At 42.5% G+C, this 17,413-nt stretch overlaps 1 protein-coding gene across 1 annotated transcript in view; it reads left to right on the forward strand.

Moving 5' to 3' along the window:
* LOC121535952 (protein diaphanous homolog 2-like) overlaps nucleotides 1-17,413 on the forward strand; it is a 726,045-nt gene that overhangs the window by 266,509 nt on the left and 442,123 nt on the right. The window contains exons 10-13 of the mRNA XM_041843185.2: nucleotides 4,750-4,858; nucleotides 8,650-8,760; nucleotides 11,224-11,336; nucleotides 14,797-14,913. Coding sequence (XP_041699119.1) covers nucleotides 4,750-4,858; nucleotides 8,650-8,760; nucleotides 11,224-11,336; nucleotides 14,797-14,913 — 450 coding nt within the window. The remainder of the gene's footprint in view (nucleotides 1-4,749; nucleotides 4,859-8,649; nucleotides 8,761-11,223; nucleotides 11,337-14,796; nucleotides 14,914-17,413) is intronic.

Genomic DNA, 17,413 nt, shown 5'->3' on the forward strand with positions numbered 1-17,413 from the left:
GTTTCTCGCATATCAGCTCCTCTGATTGCGTCTGTGCGACCACGGTTTTGGCCCCTGCTATGTTTAATGTAGGAATGTAAAATGTGTGTGTTGAAGACGACTGTCTCAATCCTCCCAATGATCACAGCCCTGTTTAAGCATGCACAGCTGATTGACAGAAAATAGAGCTGAGGCCTCACTTTCTGACAACCTCCTCCGATAGAGAGATACGCTATGACTTTGGCTCGTTCTCAACACCCCAAACTAAGTGACTGCATCAAAGGGCGAACACGAGGATTTAAGCAGATGTAGCACTTTTTTGAAGTTACAGTTTGAACTAGCATTAAAGCCACTCTGTCTGCACTCCTTGCGCATGTCTGCAGCTTTATCACCCCTATCACATAGAAAAAGGCTGCCCCATTCATCTATATGTCACATTTATTCCACACATATACTTCACATGACAGTTATAGGTCACTGATATTATTTATAGGATTTCCAGTAAAATATAAAATTATGATTAGTATTTTATCCCTGGCAGAGTTTCCCCTTCCCAGTGCAAAGATTTGGATGGAGGCAAACCCACATAACACACATCTGTCTAATATAACCCGTAAATTACTAGTTTGTGTCAACATACCTTCATCCTCCTCCCATGCTGTCAATGGGTTGGGTGGTACTGGGTGGGGAGACAGGGAGCACCCTGTGCAGTTTCTCCCCACATCTTCCCTCTCCTTGCTCCTCTGCAAGATTATTTTTGAGCAAGGGGGGAAGATCACAGGCATGGCTGGGTCGTGAGCCATTTTCCCTGGGGACCCGCAAACGCTTCAGCACGTCCTGGATGGCAAAGAGGCGAGAAACAGAAAAAAAAAAACGAGATGAGAAAAAGAAAAAAATAACTAAACAAATGCTTCCGCTAGTCCCTCCCCCCCCCCCCCCCTCTCCTAGTCTTTGTTGTGCTTCTCCTGTGTATAGGAGATAAAGGCACGACAGCAAACCTAGCATTTACAACCCCGATGAGAGAGGCCCCCATGTCTGATCTGATGGTGTGATAAAGCGACACCAGCTAAATAACTTTTGTTTGCTGTTTACTGAATTGGCTATTTAAACTGACTTCACCTACTTGTGTTGCAGCCCCCGTTTATGTGTGCAGGCACATAGCAACATATTTATTTAGTGTGATGCCTTAGTCTGAAATTGCCCAAATCATTATTCAGCAAAGTTGCATATTTATATAATGAATATGAATTTGGAGGACAGAAATGATTAAATATTAAAGCATTAGACCTATCACTAAAAGCTTCAGTCATACAAAAGTTATACTTAAATCCAAACTGGGGCTCTAGCAAATTAGTAAGATTGTCTCACCCCATGTTCAAGAATGGCCTTTTTCCCTTTATTCAGATTACTACCTCTCACTTTCAGTTATTTGAAAAGGAAATAATCTCCCAAATATCAATATTTCTAAAACAAGCCATAGAAAGTTGGTTGCAATTTCAATTTAATCCTCCAGAAACGGCAGAACAAATAATGCAACACATATTATGGTAAACTCAAATATACTAATTGATTTAAAAAAAAACATTATTTCTTGAAAAAATGTTTAAAAAAGGTATAATCTTCGTAAATGATATCATAGGTAGGACTGGTGGAGTTATGTCGCGCATGCAGCTAACATAAACATATGGACATGTAGGCTCTACCCAAAATTACAACCAAATAATTGCAGCATTACCGCAAAAATGGAAGAGGGAAGTGGAAGGGGGAGAAAGTAAGGAACTTGTCTGTCGGCCTTGCATTAAAGACCATAATTGGTTAAAGAAAATTGTGCTAAATAAAAAAGTATACCAGTTTCATTTAAGGACCAAAGGATTGACAGCCGTCACATATAGATTGCAAAATAGTTGGGAATACATTTTTGACCTACCGATTCCATGGCATAGTGTTTCTGAACTGATACGGCAGATTCAAAACTGATACTTTTTCAATTTAAATTATTATAATTCTTGCTACCAATGGAATGTTATTTATTTGGGGGATACAATCTTCCCAGCTCTGCATATTTTGCTACGAAGAGACATAATCATTAGATCATTTGTTTTGTTACTGTCCATTTGTAGCTTGTTTTTGGTCACAGGTCCAGAAATGGTTGATGGATTGCAATATTTACCTGGAGCTAATTCTGCAGATAGCACTACTGGGTGATCTGAAAAGTCATAGTCAATTGATCAATAATATAATAATACTTTTAGCAAAAAATAATATTTTCAATTCACAATCTGTAGAAACAATGAGAATAGAAGGGTTCAGAACTTTTGTGAAACATCACAGTACAGTAGAAAATATATATGACAAATAGAAATCCAATATGGATGGTGTTAAGAGATAGATGGCAGGTGTTGAATGGAGCTGAAGGATGGGACTAATAACAACTAACAACAACTAATAACAACAAGATAACTAATGTAAAGCATGCTGTGTCCATAATAAGTATATAGGTTATAGGTTGAGAGCTTTTGTGAAAGAGCACAGTTAGAAATATATGGCATATAGAAGCAAACCGGATAGACATCATGAAAATGATCAGAGAGGTTGAGGGTAGAGGAAGTTCAGGAGCAAAAACAAACAAAATATCATGTCCATATAATGTATATAGTATGTATAAGCTGGAAGTAGAGGCCTAAGCGTTGTTGTTCACTAGTTTACTCCAATTAGGGGAGGGGTGGTTGGGTTGGAAAGTAATAAAGGGAAATATATGAAAATGATATGTAAATTATATAAATATATTTATATGTATTTATATATCTGTGTATGTATATATATATATACAGTGGGGAGAACAATTATTTGATACACTGCCAATTTTGCAGGTTTTCCTACTTACAAAGCATGTAGAGGTCTAACTTTTTATCATATGTACACTTCAACTGTGAGAGACGAAATCTAAAACAAAAATCACATTGTATGATTTTTAAGTAATTCATTTGCATTTTATTGCATGCCATGAGTATTTGATACATCAGAAAAGCAGAACTTAATATTTGGTACAGAAACCTTTGTTTGCAATTACAGATATCATACATTTCCTGTAGGTCTTGACCATGTTTGCACACACTGCAGCAGGGATTTTGGCCCACTCCTCCATACAGACCTTCTCCAGATCCTTCAGGTTTCGGGGCTGTCGCTGGGCAATACAGACTTTCAGCTCCCTCCAAATATTTTCTATTGGGTTCAGGTCTGGAGACTGGCTAGACCACTCCAGGACCTTGAGATGCTTCTTACGGAGCCACTCCTTAGTTGCCCTGGCTGTGTGTTTCGGGTCGTTGTCATGCTGGAAGACCCAGCCACGACCCATCTTCAATGCTCTTACTGAGGGAAGGAGGTTGTTGGCCAATATCTCGTGATACATGGCCTCATCCATCCTCCCCTCAATATGGTGCAGTCGTCCTGTCCCCTTTGCAGAAAAGCATCCCCAAAGAATGATGTTCCCACCTCCATGCTTCACGGTTGGGATGGTGTTCTTGGGGTTGTACTCATCCTTCTTCTTCCTCCAAACACGGCGAGTGGAGTTTAGACCAAAAAGCTATATTTTTGTCTCATCAGACCACATGACCTTCTCCCATTCCTCCTCTGGATCATCCAGATAGTCATTGGCAAACTTCAGACGGGCCTGGACATGCGCTGGCTTGAGCAGGAGGACCTTGCGTGCGCTGCAGGATTTTAATCCATGACGGCATAGTGTGTTACTAATGGTTTTCTTTGAGACTGTGGTCCCAGCTCTCTTCAGGTCATTGACCAGGTCCTGCCTTGTAGTTCTGGGCTGATCCCTCACCTTCCTCATGATCATTGATGCCCCACGAGGTGAGATCTTGCATGGAGCCCCAGACCGAGGATGATTGACCGTCATCTTGAACTTCTTCCATTTTCTAATAATTGCGCCAACAGTTGTTGCCTTCTCACCAAGCTGCTTGCCTATTGTCCTGTAGCCCATCCCAGCCTTGTGCAGGTCTACAATTTTATCCCTGATGTCCTTACACAGCTCTCTGGTCTTGGCCATTGTGGAGAGGTTGGAGTCTGTTTGATTGAGTGTGTGGACAGGTGTCTTTTATACAGGTAGCGAGTTCAAACAGGTGCAGTTAATACAGGTAATGAGTGGAGAACAGGAGGGCTTCTTAAAGAAAAACGAACAGGTCTGTGAGAGCCGGAATTCTTACTGGTTGGTAGGTGATCAAATATTTTTGTTTTAGATTCCGTCTCTCACAGTTGAAGTGTACCTATGATAACAATTACAGACATCTACATGCTTTGTAAGTAGGAACAACTGCAAAATCGGCAGTGTATTCAATACTTGTTCTCCCCACTGTATATACATCTCTTGAAAAAATTATGAGACCACTGCAAAAATATACTAGGTGTTTGTATACGTTAGTTCTGTACTCTTCTCCCTGCAATAAATTGCTCCTGCCCTGGCATTGCCAACTACATTTTATTATGAATATGTTTTACTATGGATGATATCAGCTACACAGGCTTTTTCTGAGCATCACCAGAGCAATGAACATTAGTGGCTAAATTGGATACCTATAATGCACAGTGTTGCCAACAACGACTCAAATTTGTCTTGGGTCCCCACAGAATGCCCCTGACAAAGACAAGGGAAGAGACAAGATGATATATTGGGTTGAGGTGAAAATGATCTTATCTTAAATGTCCTGTCGGTGGGGCGATAAAGGCGCTTGTTGACTTTTTTGTCTGTTTGTTTTCTCTCAGCCTGGATAAGATCCTGGCTGCCATGACGATTGCGGCAGAGAGGAATAACAAGGAGAGATTCGCTCCGATAGTGGAGGGACTGGAGAATCACGAGGCCCAACAGCTCCAGGTCAGTATATACGACCCCTATTGGATACAGACACACACATTGCACACATATAACATACACACACACACACGTGCACACACGTACACACATTGAGTCATGCACCCCTTTCTCACATCTTTCCCTTTGAACCCATCTCATACATATCCACTTCAATTCACAACACTCTTTCAACCTGCCCCTTACAGAGTAGCACATGGTGCAATGCCTGTATTATTTCAATGCTACAGTGGGGGAAAAAAGTATTTAGTCAGCCACCAATTGTGCAAGTTCTCCCACTTAAAAAGATGAGAGAGGCCTGTAATTTTCATCATAGGTACACGTCAACTATGACAGACAAAATGAGAAAAGAAAATTCAGATAATCACATTGTATGATTTTTAATGAATTTATTTGCAAATTATGGTGGAAAATAAGTATTTGGTCAATAACAAAAGTTTCTCAATACTTTGTTATATACCCTTTGTTGGCAATGACACAGGTCAAATGTTTTCTGTAAGTCTTCACAAGGTTTTCACACACTGTTGCTGGTATTTTGGCCCATTCCTCCATGCAGATTTCCTCCAGAGCAGTGATGTTTTGGGGCTGTCGCTGGGCAACACGGACTTTCAACTCCCTCCAAAGATTTTCTATGGGGTTGAGATCTGGAGACTGGCTAGGCCACTCCAGGACCATGAAATGCTTCTTACGAAGCCACTCCTTCGTTGCCCGGGCGGTGTGTTTGTGATCATTGTCATGCTGAAAGACCCAGCCACGATTCATCTTCAATGCCCTTGCTGATGGAAGGAGGTTTTCACTCAAAATCTCACGATACATGGCCCCATTCATTATTTCCTTTACACGGATCAGTCGTCCTGGTCCCTTTGCAGAAAAACAGCCCCAAAGCATGATGTTTCCACCCCCATGCTTCACAGTAGGTATGGTGTTCTTTGGATGCAACTCAGCATTCTTTGTCCTCCAAACACGACAAGTTTAGTTTTTACCAAAAAGTTATATTTTGGTTTCATCTGACCATATGACATTCTCCCAATCCTCTTCTGGATCATCCAAATGCAGTCTAGCAAACTTCAGATGGGCCTGGACATGTACTGGCTTAAGCAGGGGGACACGTCTGGCACTGCAGGATTTGAGTCTCTGGCGGCGTAGTGTGTTACTGATGGTAGGCTTTGTTACTTTGGTCCCAGCTCTCTGCAGGTCATTCACTAGGTCCCCCCGTGTGGTTCTGGGATTTTTGCTCACCGTTCTTGTGATCATTTTGTCCCCACGGGGTGAGATCTTGCGTGGAGCCCCAGATCGAGGGAGACTATCAGTGGTCTTGTATGTCTTCCATTTCCTAATAATTGCTCCCACAGTTGATTTCTTCAAACCAAGCTGCTTACCTATTGCAGATTCATGTTTTTCAGCTTTTTAAAATAAATGTTTTTCAGCTTTTTCTCAGTGTTGTCGAGGCGGGTCTCAGAGGACCCAGAGGAAAAGGGCAACCATACATCAATACACCTGTCTTTACTTCTGCATTTTTCCTTCACTGTTTCTTTCTCTGGCACTTTTCTGCACTCTAAATGTTTTGAGGAACAAATTATTTCATAATTTGTGAAATCATTTGTAATGTGCAGAGGGGTGGATCTATGGGAAAGAGGGATGGGGGGAAGGGAAGTAGAAATCCCTTTGGTTGTTTTCCTCATTCCTAAAAATGCTGCAAATGAAAAGAGCCACCGCTAATTGTGAAGTCAATTAAACTACCATGCTGATGCAGAATTAAAATAAATTATAATACTTTTTTAAAACCTTCCGATGGTGCTGTGGATCATGACTTTGTTAATGTGATTAAAATGGGTTTTGCCGCGGTTCGGGCTTTGCTCACTCCGCTGCGGAGAGAAAGCCAGCCTGCATCCCAACTTTAAACCATCCCAGCAGTCCCACTTTTAATTACACTGACAGAAACCTCCTACTGTAAGCACGGCTCACATGACGCCTGAGCTCCCGCTCGCGTTGTCACCAACCCCGGAAACAAGCACAACAATAACCCTCCCTGAACCAATTCCACACAACAAACATGGTCGAGGTGTGTCTGCTTTGTATGAAAGGAGGACAAATCTACACGTAGAGGAAGAGAAGTATGGGCCCAGCCACTGAGCCAGACAAAATCTCTCGAAATAGCTCTCTTGCTTTTGAAAGGCTAAAGATGGAAGTAAAGTGATGGGAGTGAAGCTAGTTACAGGGAGGCTTCTAGTGTAGTGTCCCTGGTGGGTAGACTTCAGGCTTGGATGCCCAGTTCTTGGTCCAAGGCTCTGGAGGCCCTATTGGATAATTTAGAGGTCTGCTATGTTGCTGCTGCCTGGCACCATTGGCATGCTCTCAAAGCCACTGTCACCTCCCCTTCCACCCCACCAGCAGCACAGAACAGCCTTGGAGTTCTCCTTAAAGGGATACTTCGGGATTTTGGCAATGAGGCTCTTTATCTACTTCCCCAGAGTCAGATGAACTAGTGGAAACCATTTTTATGTCTCTGTGTCCAGTATGAAGGAAGTTAGAGGTAGTTTTGTGAGCCAATGCTAACTAGCATTAGCACAATGACTGGAAGTCTATGGGTATCTACTTACATACTAGCATTTACCCAAATCCAGTCATTGCTCTAATGCTAGTTAGCATTGACTCACGAAACGACACAGAGACATAAAAATGGTATACACAAGTTAATCTGACTCTGGGGAAATAGATAAAGAGCCTCATTGCCAAAATCCCGAAGTATCCCTTCAAGCACACTGCTTTCCCGGAGCGCGGCAGGCCTAGCACATATGTCTGTATAAAGAGTCCCCATTAGCACCGACACGTTCCCATAAACCATAACACTGTGTGCCGTCACTCCACTGGATTAATACAAACCTGTTCGATCCCTCTGTCCCCCGGCTATAGAAGGGGGAAAAACACACCAAAAACAAACCAATGCTGTTCATTCCATATGGCTCTTATTCCCCATCGCCAGCCAAATTCCCTCTAGCCATGTTCTCAGAGGGCATTAATTGGGCTAGAGTATGTGTGTGTCTGTGTGTGTGTGTGTGTGTGTGTGTGTGCGCATGCATGTGTGTGTGCAAACGTGTACATGTGTGTGTCTGTATGAGTCTCTCCAGGAAAAACACTTACAGGAGGAATCAGTGTGAAAAACAGCCCAGGGACAGCATTCTCTATGGACCGTTAATAAAAGATGCGGGCCAACACAAACGTGCCGATAGAGGTTTTCGAAAGACTACTTTTCACATGTCGTTCACGGAGATCCTTCAGCTCCTGATAAGTTTGCCTGTCGGAGGAGCACTCTGTCTTCTCCCCAGAGCCGCCTTATAGCCCGTTAAGGTCCATCAGCGTTTTCCCTTTGCCCTCTTCCTCCCATCCCTCCATCCCTCGTCTCTTCCCTAATCCAATAAATCAATTAAAAATGCACATCTGGTCAAAGGACTCCCCAGATTTATTTTCTTTTCGACTTCCTCTTACCCTCTACTTCCTTTTTGCTCCCTCTACACCAGACTCAGACTATGGTCTATCTCTCCTCTTCCCTCTTTCATCTCTTTGCTCTCCTCTTTCCTCTCATCTTTGGGAAAATGTATAAACATACATGTTTTCACACGTACTCTCTCCAAGGTCTTGTAACTCAAGAGTGCCTGCTACATCATAAAATAGATTGATACCGTACACAGAGGCCAAGCATGATAAATCACCATATAATTTAATGTTCAGTAGAATGAATGCCTTAAATGTGTTCTCTCTAACGGTCTCTCTGGCATGTGTGTGCTGAACAACAGGTGGCCTGCATGCAGCTGATCAACGCCCTGGTCACTTCTCCGGACGATCTGGACTTCAGGATACATCTGCGCAACGAGTTCCTCCGTTGTGGCCTCAAGAAGATCCTACCGGTGAGCCGCCCTGAAAATTGGTTAGATTTCCTTGTCGTCACAATTTGCAAAAAATAGTTATCTATCCATCACTTTCATTTGGTTGATTATTTGCGAGCTGGACACAGTCAATAAACTGTATGAATGTAGGTCCATTATCATTTCTACACAGTTTCAATTTGGTTTTAGTAATATTAAAGTATATTGAGTGCATTCCCCCACCACAAAATAGTTTTGACTCAAACTTCTCGCGGGCTGGATTGGACCCCTCACATGTCGTATGTTTGACACCCCTGATTTTTCTGGGCCATTACAGGAAGGTAAGAGTAACAAATGCACATCCCTTTATACATTTGTATACTGTATGTAAATTGCTCCCATTATTATATTGGAGCGTTCTAGCTCACCTCACCGCGTGGCACCACCTCTCTGATCACAACTCGCTCTGCGCATCATCAATCAGCAGTCAGATCCTTGCACTCGGTTAAGACAAATAAGCATCCACTCATCACTCATGACCTAATTTGCAGAGGGGAATTTGCCACTTGTTAATAAGTCATCCTGACTGCTCCACTTGATTATTGCTGTCATTAGTTCAATTATCTTCCTCTCTGCCCTCTGATATGAGTTTCCTTTACAATCATTTACAAATGCCACATTTGAAGCTTTATTGCAAGCATTTAAACTGACACAGGGCCCACTAATTGTGAATTATTATTGTCAATTATGTTTTGGAGCCAATATAGTCAAGTGACCAAGAGGAAAACAAAAGTGAACCAGGTTCATGATGAAGTACAGGGGTGTTGCTATTGGCCCACAGTCCTTGAGTCCCCTTATGTCTGTGGCATTGCGTGCTGCCTCCCTCTCTGAACTGTCGTTTCCGAAGACAGATGGCATGCCCGAAGAGCAGTGAGGTGATTGATAGCTGCAGAAATAGGGTTACATTTGGCATGGTGTCATCTGTAATCTCCAACTCTGATGATTCATAGGAAAGTTGTAAAGTGCACCTTGTGGAGTGTGCAGGTATGGAGAGCTGGGTGATTCAGGTATACCAGGTCGGCAGGGAAGGGAAGGATGGGTATCCTAGATCCTAGTTCCCATACAGCTGTGACATGACAACCATCAACAATGGTCTCTGGTAATGGAACCAGTTAGGGATGTGATAAATGTTTAAATTATTGTATATTTTTTAATGGTTTTCCGTTAACACTATAAATATTCAGGGCCTCCCGAGTGGCGCAGTGGTCTAAGGCACTGCATCGCAGTGTTGCGGTGTCACTACAACCTGGGGTTCGATCCCGGGCTGTGTCACAACCGGCCGTGACAGGGAGTCCGATAGGGTGGTGCACAATTGGCCCAGCGTCGTCCGGGTTAGGGGAGGGTTTGGCCGGGGGGGCTTTACTTGGCTCATCGTGCTCTAGCAACTCCTTGTAGCGGGCCGGGCGCCTGCAGGCTGACTACGTTTCCTCCGACACATTGGTGCGACTGGCTTCCGGGCTAAGCGAGTGGGTGTTAAGAAGCGCGGTTTGGCGGGTCATGTTTCTGAGGACTCATGACTCAACCTTCGCCTCTCCCGAGTCCGTTGAGGAGTTGCAGCGATGAGACAAGATCGTAATATCACAAAAAGGGGATAAAAAATATTTAAAAAAAAAATAGAATCCACATGAATTCACAATGCAGCTGCACTGCTGCCAGCAACAGTTTGGGTCTCACGGTGCATCCCTTTCAGATGGTTAGGCATGGCACCTGTACTACCATTACTGTACCTCAATTCTACCTCGCAAAGTTTGCATTTCCTTCTCATTTAACTTCTCAAAGTATTGCCATACATTACTTTACTGCTGTTGCTTGCCTTTCTCTGCCATTTTTCCAACTGTTAACGATGATGACGTAGTGGTGGAAAGTCGACTCTAAAATAATTGATTCCTTGACTCCTTGTACGTCGACTCCCGGTGTCGACTCCAATTTCTGATTGTCAAGATTATATCGATTAGCGTCTGCTAAAATGACTTTAAAAAAATATATGTCTCGCAACTTCAGTAAAGCAGGGCCTATCATCAATGAATAGTCTATGATATTGACATGAGCGAGATGCATCACTGTTGTGGAAATTGACCCTCTATGCTGTTTACTTTCTGCTACGTAAAAAAAAGCATTGTTTTTCGCTTTGGGATTTTTCTTAACGTGAAGGATCCCAATTTTGGTTAAACAGTTTAATTATTAAATGTTCACACCCCTAGAACCATTATAGCTAGTACAATGAAGTTGGGTTTGGTTTATGTAGTACTGAAAACACTGTATATAAGTTAATCTGTACGGTACTGCATATGCATCCAATGCTCTGTTGTCTATCCATTAATCTCATTAAATCACATTACAATACAACACAGCCCAACATTTTCCATTCCCTTGGAACAACCGATAATGAGGTATTGAGTCCTCTTGTCTATTGCCACAGTCTATTCATGTCTCTCTGAATTACAGGAGATGAAAGAGACTGAGGAGCTGGACATCCAACTGAAGGTGTTCAACGAGAACAAGGAGGAGGACTCCATTGAGCTCTCCCATCGCCTTGATGACATCCGCGCTGAGATGGAATATCCTTTTGTCTGCCTGTGCCACAGCACCGTCCATGGAAAAGGGCTGCTGGAAATGAGTATATTGTGTCGGCCTTGTCAGGCTTACATGTCTAAAGCCAGCATGGTCGGGTTCATTAGAGAAGAATTTGAGAATCTATGCAATCTCCCAGACCTATCTCTTACCTGGTAAACCTGGTAAACAATCTCTTCTCGCCTTTTCTTGCCTCAGTTCTTCTCGCCCTCTCATCACCATTCATCATCTCTCAGCTGTCTAGATCTTACCTGGATGATGCAAGACACGGGAGGCGGCTGTCAATCACTACCAGTTGTTTTGTCTTCAGAACAAATTCTGTTTATTGTATGGCTATCTCTTTTAAGTCTATTGTTATGGTACAGTAGATCAATGTTTTAGTGCCGTTGCTTTGGCTGGTACACCGAGGTCAATCTTCAGTGACCTCTTTGTTTTGTCTGGTTAATCACACCTGTTTCCATTTGAGCAATTAACTTACCTTTCTTCTTTTCCGTTTAGTTACATATGACAAGTTGGTTTCTCCAAGTCGTCCCTCTAGGTCCGCTCAACTGGAAACTTTTTGAGTGGTTAACAGTGAGCCCTAATTGGGTCTTGAGTTTGAGACTTGTTTTAAAGCATATTTGGCTAGGTGCCTAATAATTCAAGAAGCTTCTCTAAGGGCATTTGGATGTGTGAAACACTGACATGATAGGCAGACAGTGCAGGGCCAGATACTGTTATACAGATGTTCTCTCTGCCAACCTTTGTCTCCCCAAATCCCACAGTGCTCGAAAATCTGCCACTGAGTGCTGTGCTGAGTGACAGTTACTGTTGACGTTCCGAGAGGGAGAGAAAGAGAGAGAGCGAGGGAAGCGGGAAAAACGGACACTGCACCTGGATTAATGATGTGCTTGAGCAGGTTCACAAATTATGGGGCCCAATGTTTGTTTCCAAGGACAATGTGGTATTGATCTGTGAATAGTGTTCATGATGTGCATGCTAGCTCTAGTCTCTGACACACACAAACATGCACACATACACCCACACATGCACACATACACCCACACCACATGCACACACACAAACACACATTCCCGGCTGCCTCCTCTGTAGCTTGTTTTCCCTGCCTGCCTCATGAATATTAACACAGAGAGGCGCGTGTCCTCTGTGTCCGGCCCAGGTACGGGTGCTGAGGAGCTGACTCCGGGCCACTAATGAATATTAATGATGCTATGGAATAGTGATTGATTGACCCTACCACTGACTGGTCCACATCTCACCTCCAATGCTGCTAATTTTTATTCATGATCCCCAGCTCCGCAACATGAGTAGAAGTCAAATGTAGCGAGAGAAAGAGAGCGAGGGAGATAAAAATAACTGTGTGTGGATTTGCATTGTTCTGTAGGTCGAGCTTTGTTCATGTCTGCTGCTTACTGATAGATGTAGCTGCTTGGACACTTTCCAAGTCCGGGCTTCTTCAATACTTACGTCCCCCCTCAAATAGCAGTGTGGTGAGCCTATAATTGCATCTCACCGGCTTAGTAATTCTCATCGACTTCATCCAGGCTAATACAGGAGTGGGAAACGATACTTCAGAGAAGCTTGTATTCCCAACCCCTGCACTCGCCAAATTTGAAATGGGAGAACCATTTTAATTACAATTGTGGTGGAAGTGAATACGAAAATGTCAAACAGTGTTAAAAAGGATTGATTTGCACTGACGGCGGTGGATGGATCATGTGGTGTATGAAATAGTGAGAACAGTTAGAAAGCATGATGCAGTGTTCTGTCATTTTGCGTGTCAAGTCTTTGCACTGATTGTCAGGTGATGTTCATTCATGCTAAAGTAAACTTTTCAGAGGTGATCAATGCTCAATGAATAATTTGCTTTAAACAACTTTGACGGGCCGCACAACTTTGACATGGCCTATTCATGTAGCTAAAACCCCCGAAACTAAGCTCGTGCAACCATGTCCTCTCCCCTAATCTGAGAAAAGCAGGTCCTTGGTCCCTCCTTTTAAGCCCTCAGGGCAAAAAAATTACACAAATCAGATGGCTTTATTTACTGCTGGCTGACCACAGACAAATGTGAATGAACTCAGAGTCACTGACTGTGAAAGTGTTTCAACCCAGACAGTATATCACACCACAGTCAGCACGTAAATATTTCATTCATTTAAAATGCACATTACAAATTATGATGGCAATACATTTTTCATCCCTCTCAGTTTAACACTGCACTTTTCCCCCTCACTCTATTTCCTTGTTTTCTGCATGTGTGCACATATTTCAAATAGGGCTTTTTTTTCATGCTTTTCAAACAAGATTACTATCCATGGGAGGATCCTTTCTCAAGCAAACAGTTATGCATAACCCCCTCAGGCTATTTATTTCTCTAAATCTTTTACAGTTTTTTGTTGGTAGTTCAAACAAGATCAAATGTAATCTGGCTATAGATTAAAATCCCATGTGAATATTCCTCATAAACACAAATTATATACAATAGACTGTAATTTGATCATGATATTATTCTGAAATCCCACTTGGATATTATTTGTAGAATAACTTTCGCCTTGATTTGAACGTTGCTCCTTATGGTTTCAATTCCATACAAATCAACTGTGAGATGTGCCAAGTGCTCCATTTCGCAGCCTCTGACAGTTCCTGTTTGTTTTGGAAAACAAATAGCCAGCAATCCAACTCAGAGAAACAGACATAAAAAAAAAAGACACCACTTTTCGAAAAAAACAGAAAATTATTTCTTATCTGATTCAACAACTATTTTAGACATCAAAAGCCATCGCTCACGCTCCTTGAGGAGCCGAGTTGTCCGACGCATAATCAATACCCTTTGCAAGTTTAAGAACACATCTTTTCTCTTCGATGGACAAGACAAGGCACAGTCGTGAATTTCAGCAATATTTTCCACAGTGACTGATCCCTTTTTCATGATTCTCCCTTAAAATATTCAAACCCAATGGAGTTTTCATGTGATTAATTTCCTCCTCCTTGAAAGGCTTCGAGTGACAGGTAGACCACAGGGACCATTCTTTATTGCCAATTCCCCTCCTCAAGTTAGCTGTTTACTCTTCTGCAGCTCCCCGATGGGAAAACGGATGTGAGGAATCATCGCGGTGTTTGCTTGTACACAATGACGCCTGTCTGAGTACTTGATTGAGGGGAAAATTGTAAAACAAACACTGTGAATCGAGGATCTATCGAAATTATTCAGATGTATTTTAGAATGCACTGTCACTATATTATTAGATTTCTATGAGGAGAGGTAGTGAAAGCTAATAATGGAATTGGTTAGAAAGGGCACATAGATTGTACTGCTGTATGTTTTCCCTGTATTAAATCTCCAGTATCTTTTTCTCTTAAAAAGTCTGTATAATGCCTAGTATATTTTCACTCATACTGTACAAGCAAAACGACCAATGATGTTACATACCTTAACCCCCTTCTCACTGATATGGGTGAGGTATACCATCTCCTGTCTAACATGGTGAAAGACACTGGATCGGAGACCTACTTCCTGTCCATCCTACAGCACCTCCTGCTCATCAGGAATGACTACTACATCAGGTGAGTTCTGCCCACAAACACCCATGTCCCTTCTCACTGCTTTCACATGAAGACTGCATTTCCACAAGACTGGTCTTGAGAAAGGCATAAGGCTAAAATGTTGACATTAAACAGTTTCTACTCTATACTGTATGTAGTTCTATAGGGGATATACTTTACTTTACTGTGTAGCGCTGATGCGGTATTTCTGCATTATCAACATAGAAACCTCAGATGTCCTCTCCTTGACACCATATTCGAGTTAGGCCAGATAACAAAACATGCCACTGACATCTGTAGATTACAGTGTGCTACAAGCCTTTCAGATGTAAAACTAATTCCTGCAATCTACCATCTCCCATACATGCTTTTATATCCTGAAGGTGTAGCACTGAGAGGTCAGAAGGCATGCAAGCATTAAACATTACTTTGGCAGATGGCCAAGTGGTTAGATCGTTGGGCCAGTAACCGAAAGGTTGCCAGTTAAAATCCCAGAAAATATGTCATTCTGCCCTTGAGCAAGGCAGTTAACCCACCACAACGACAGCTCCCCGGGCACCTAATGTGGCAGCCCCCCGCACCACTCTGATTCAGAGGGGTTGGGTTAAAAGCAGAAGTCATGTTTCGGTTGGACCTGCAATTGATGATAAAAATACATGTAATCCTTTAATTAAAGATTCACATGTCCTCTCAAGGCATCTCTCGCTCTCTCTCTGTCTCTGTGTCTCTATCTGTCTTGCTCTGTTTCTCTCTCTCTTTCTCTCTGCCTCTGTCTGACTGTAACCACTGTGAGCAAAGTGCCAGGGTCATATCAGAACAGATCTAATATTCTGTAGTTGTAGGTAATTATTCAAATGGCAGCCTGCCTCGGCAGTGTAAATGTGTCAATCACAGGAAAAAGGATGGAGACCGCAGTGGCTTCTCTGACGGCAATGACAGTGATCCATTTGCTGCTGTGTCAGACTTTTCACAGAAATAAAACATTTTACAAAAAATTGAGAGAAGGAATAAGAATTTACCATAGACAAGATGCTGCTCACTCGGCTGGTATGAATAATGCAATCCTCATCTTGTTGGAGAAAGTGAGAAATAGAAAACACATTAAGCAGCGAGTACAGCAAAGTCCACCTCAGCACTCCTGTCTGTGTCTTCTCCCCACTACTGACGCCACAGCTCTCTCCAAAAGGATCACTACAAATGGTCATAAAAAATGGATGCACTTATTAAAGATATGCTTTTAAAAATACTTTCCCCACTGCTCTCTCTCCTTCTCTACTTCATGAGAAAGACATATAAAGTTCCACATACATCACCAGGCTTTGCGAGGTGAGGTCGGTCGGTCTGACTCAAGGTTCTATATCCAGCTCGGCCTCAATTCATCATCAATATATCCATTTTCGGATTATCCACTTTGAACCTGCATATCTTTTTATGTTCCAGATTAAATTGGCTGGTTGGGAAATGGTATGTCTTTAATTTTAGATTAAAGGGATCCCGTAAAATCATTTTGGGTTTTGATGAATATATCGCTATTGGGATCCAGGGGGGGAGGAAGTTGGCCACCATCGTCACTCACACTCGCACTCGCACTCGCTGTCAGGCCAAATCAGGTGATGGAGCAAAACTTGTCCATAGGTGTATATGATGGCTTCCTGATCAAAGGGACGTGCAACAGAGACATGCCTATGCCAATATTCCAGCAGAACGGGGACATTGGTTTCAAATGTGCTACAGTGCCTTCAAAAAGTACCCCTTCACATTTTGTTGTGTTACAGCCTGAATTTAAAATGTATTAAATTGAGATTTTTGTCACTGGCCTACAAACAATACCCAATAATGTCAAAGTAGAATTATGTTTTTCATATTTCTTTTAGCATATTAATTACAAATGAAAGTTGAAATTTCTTGAGTCAATAAGTATTCAACCCCTTTGTTATGACAAGCCTAAATAAATTCAGGAGTAAAAATGTGCTCAACATGTCACATAATAAGCATTGACTCACACTGTGTGCTATAATAGTGTTTAACATGGTTTTTTAATGACTACCTCATCTTTGCACCCCACACATAGAGTTCAATGTGTCAAATCGGAGGGCCTGTTGTCTGGACCTATGGCAGTCTCTATGGGGGTGCCACAGGGTTACATTTTTGGGCCGTCTCTTTTCTCCGTGTATATCAATGATGTCGCTCTTGCTGCTGGTGACTCTCAGATCCACCTCTACGCAGACGACACCATTTTGTATACATCTGGCCCTTCATTGGACACTGTGTTAACAAACCTCCAAACGAGCTTCAATGCCATACAACACTCCTTCAGTAGCCTCCAACTGCTCTTAAACACTAGTAAAACTAAATGCATGCTCTTCAGTCGAATGCTGCTGGCACCCGCCCACCCGACTAGAATCACTACTCTCGACGGGTCTGACCTAGAGTATGTGGACAACTACAAATACCTAGGTGTCTGCTTAGACTGTAAACTCTCCTTCCAGACTCACATTAAGAATCTCCAATCCAATGTTAA

Source organism: Coregonus clupeaformis, chromosome 2 (assembly GCF_020615455.1).
Source record: "Coregonus clupeaformis isolate EN_2021a chromosome 2, ASM2061545v1, whole genome shotgun sequence".
Taxonomy (NCBI): domain Eukaryota; kingdom Metazoa; phylum Chordata; class Actinopteri; order Salmoniformes; family Salmonidae; genus Coregonus; species Coregonus clupeaformis.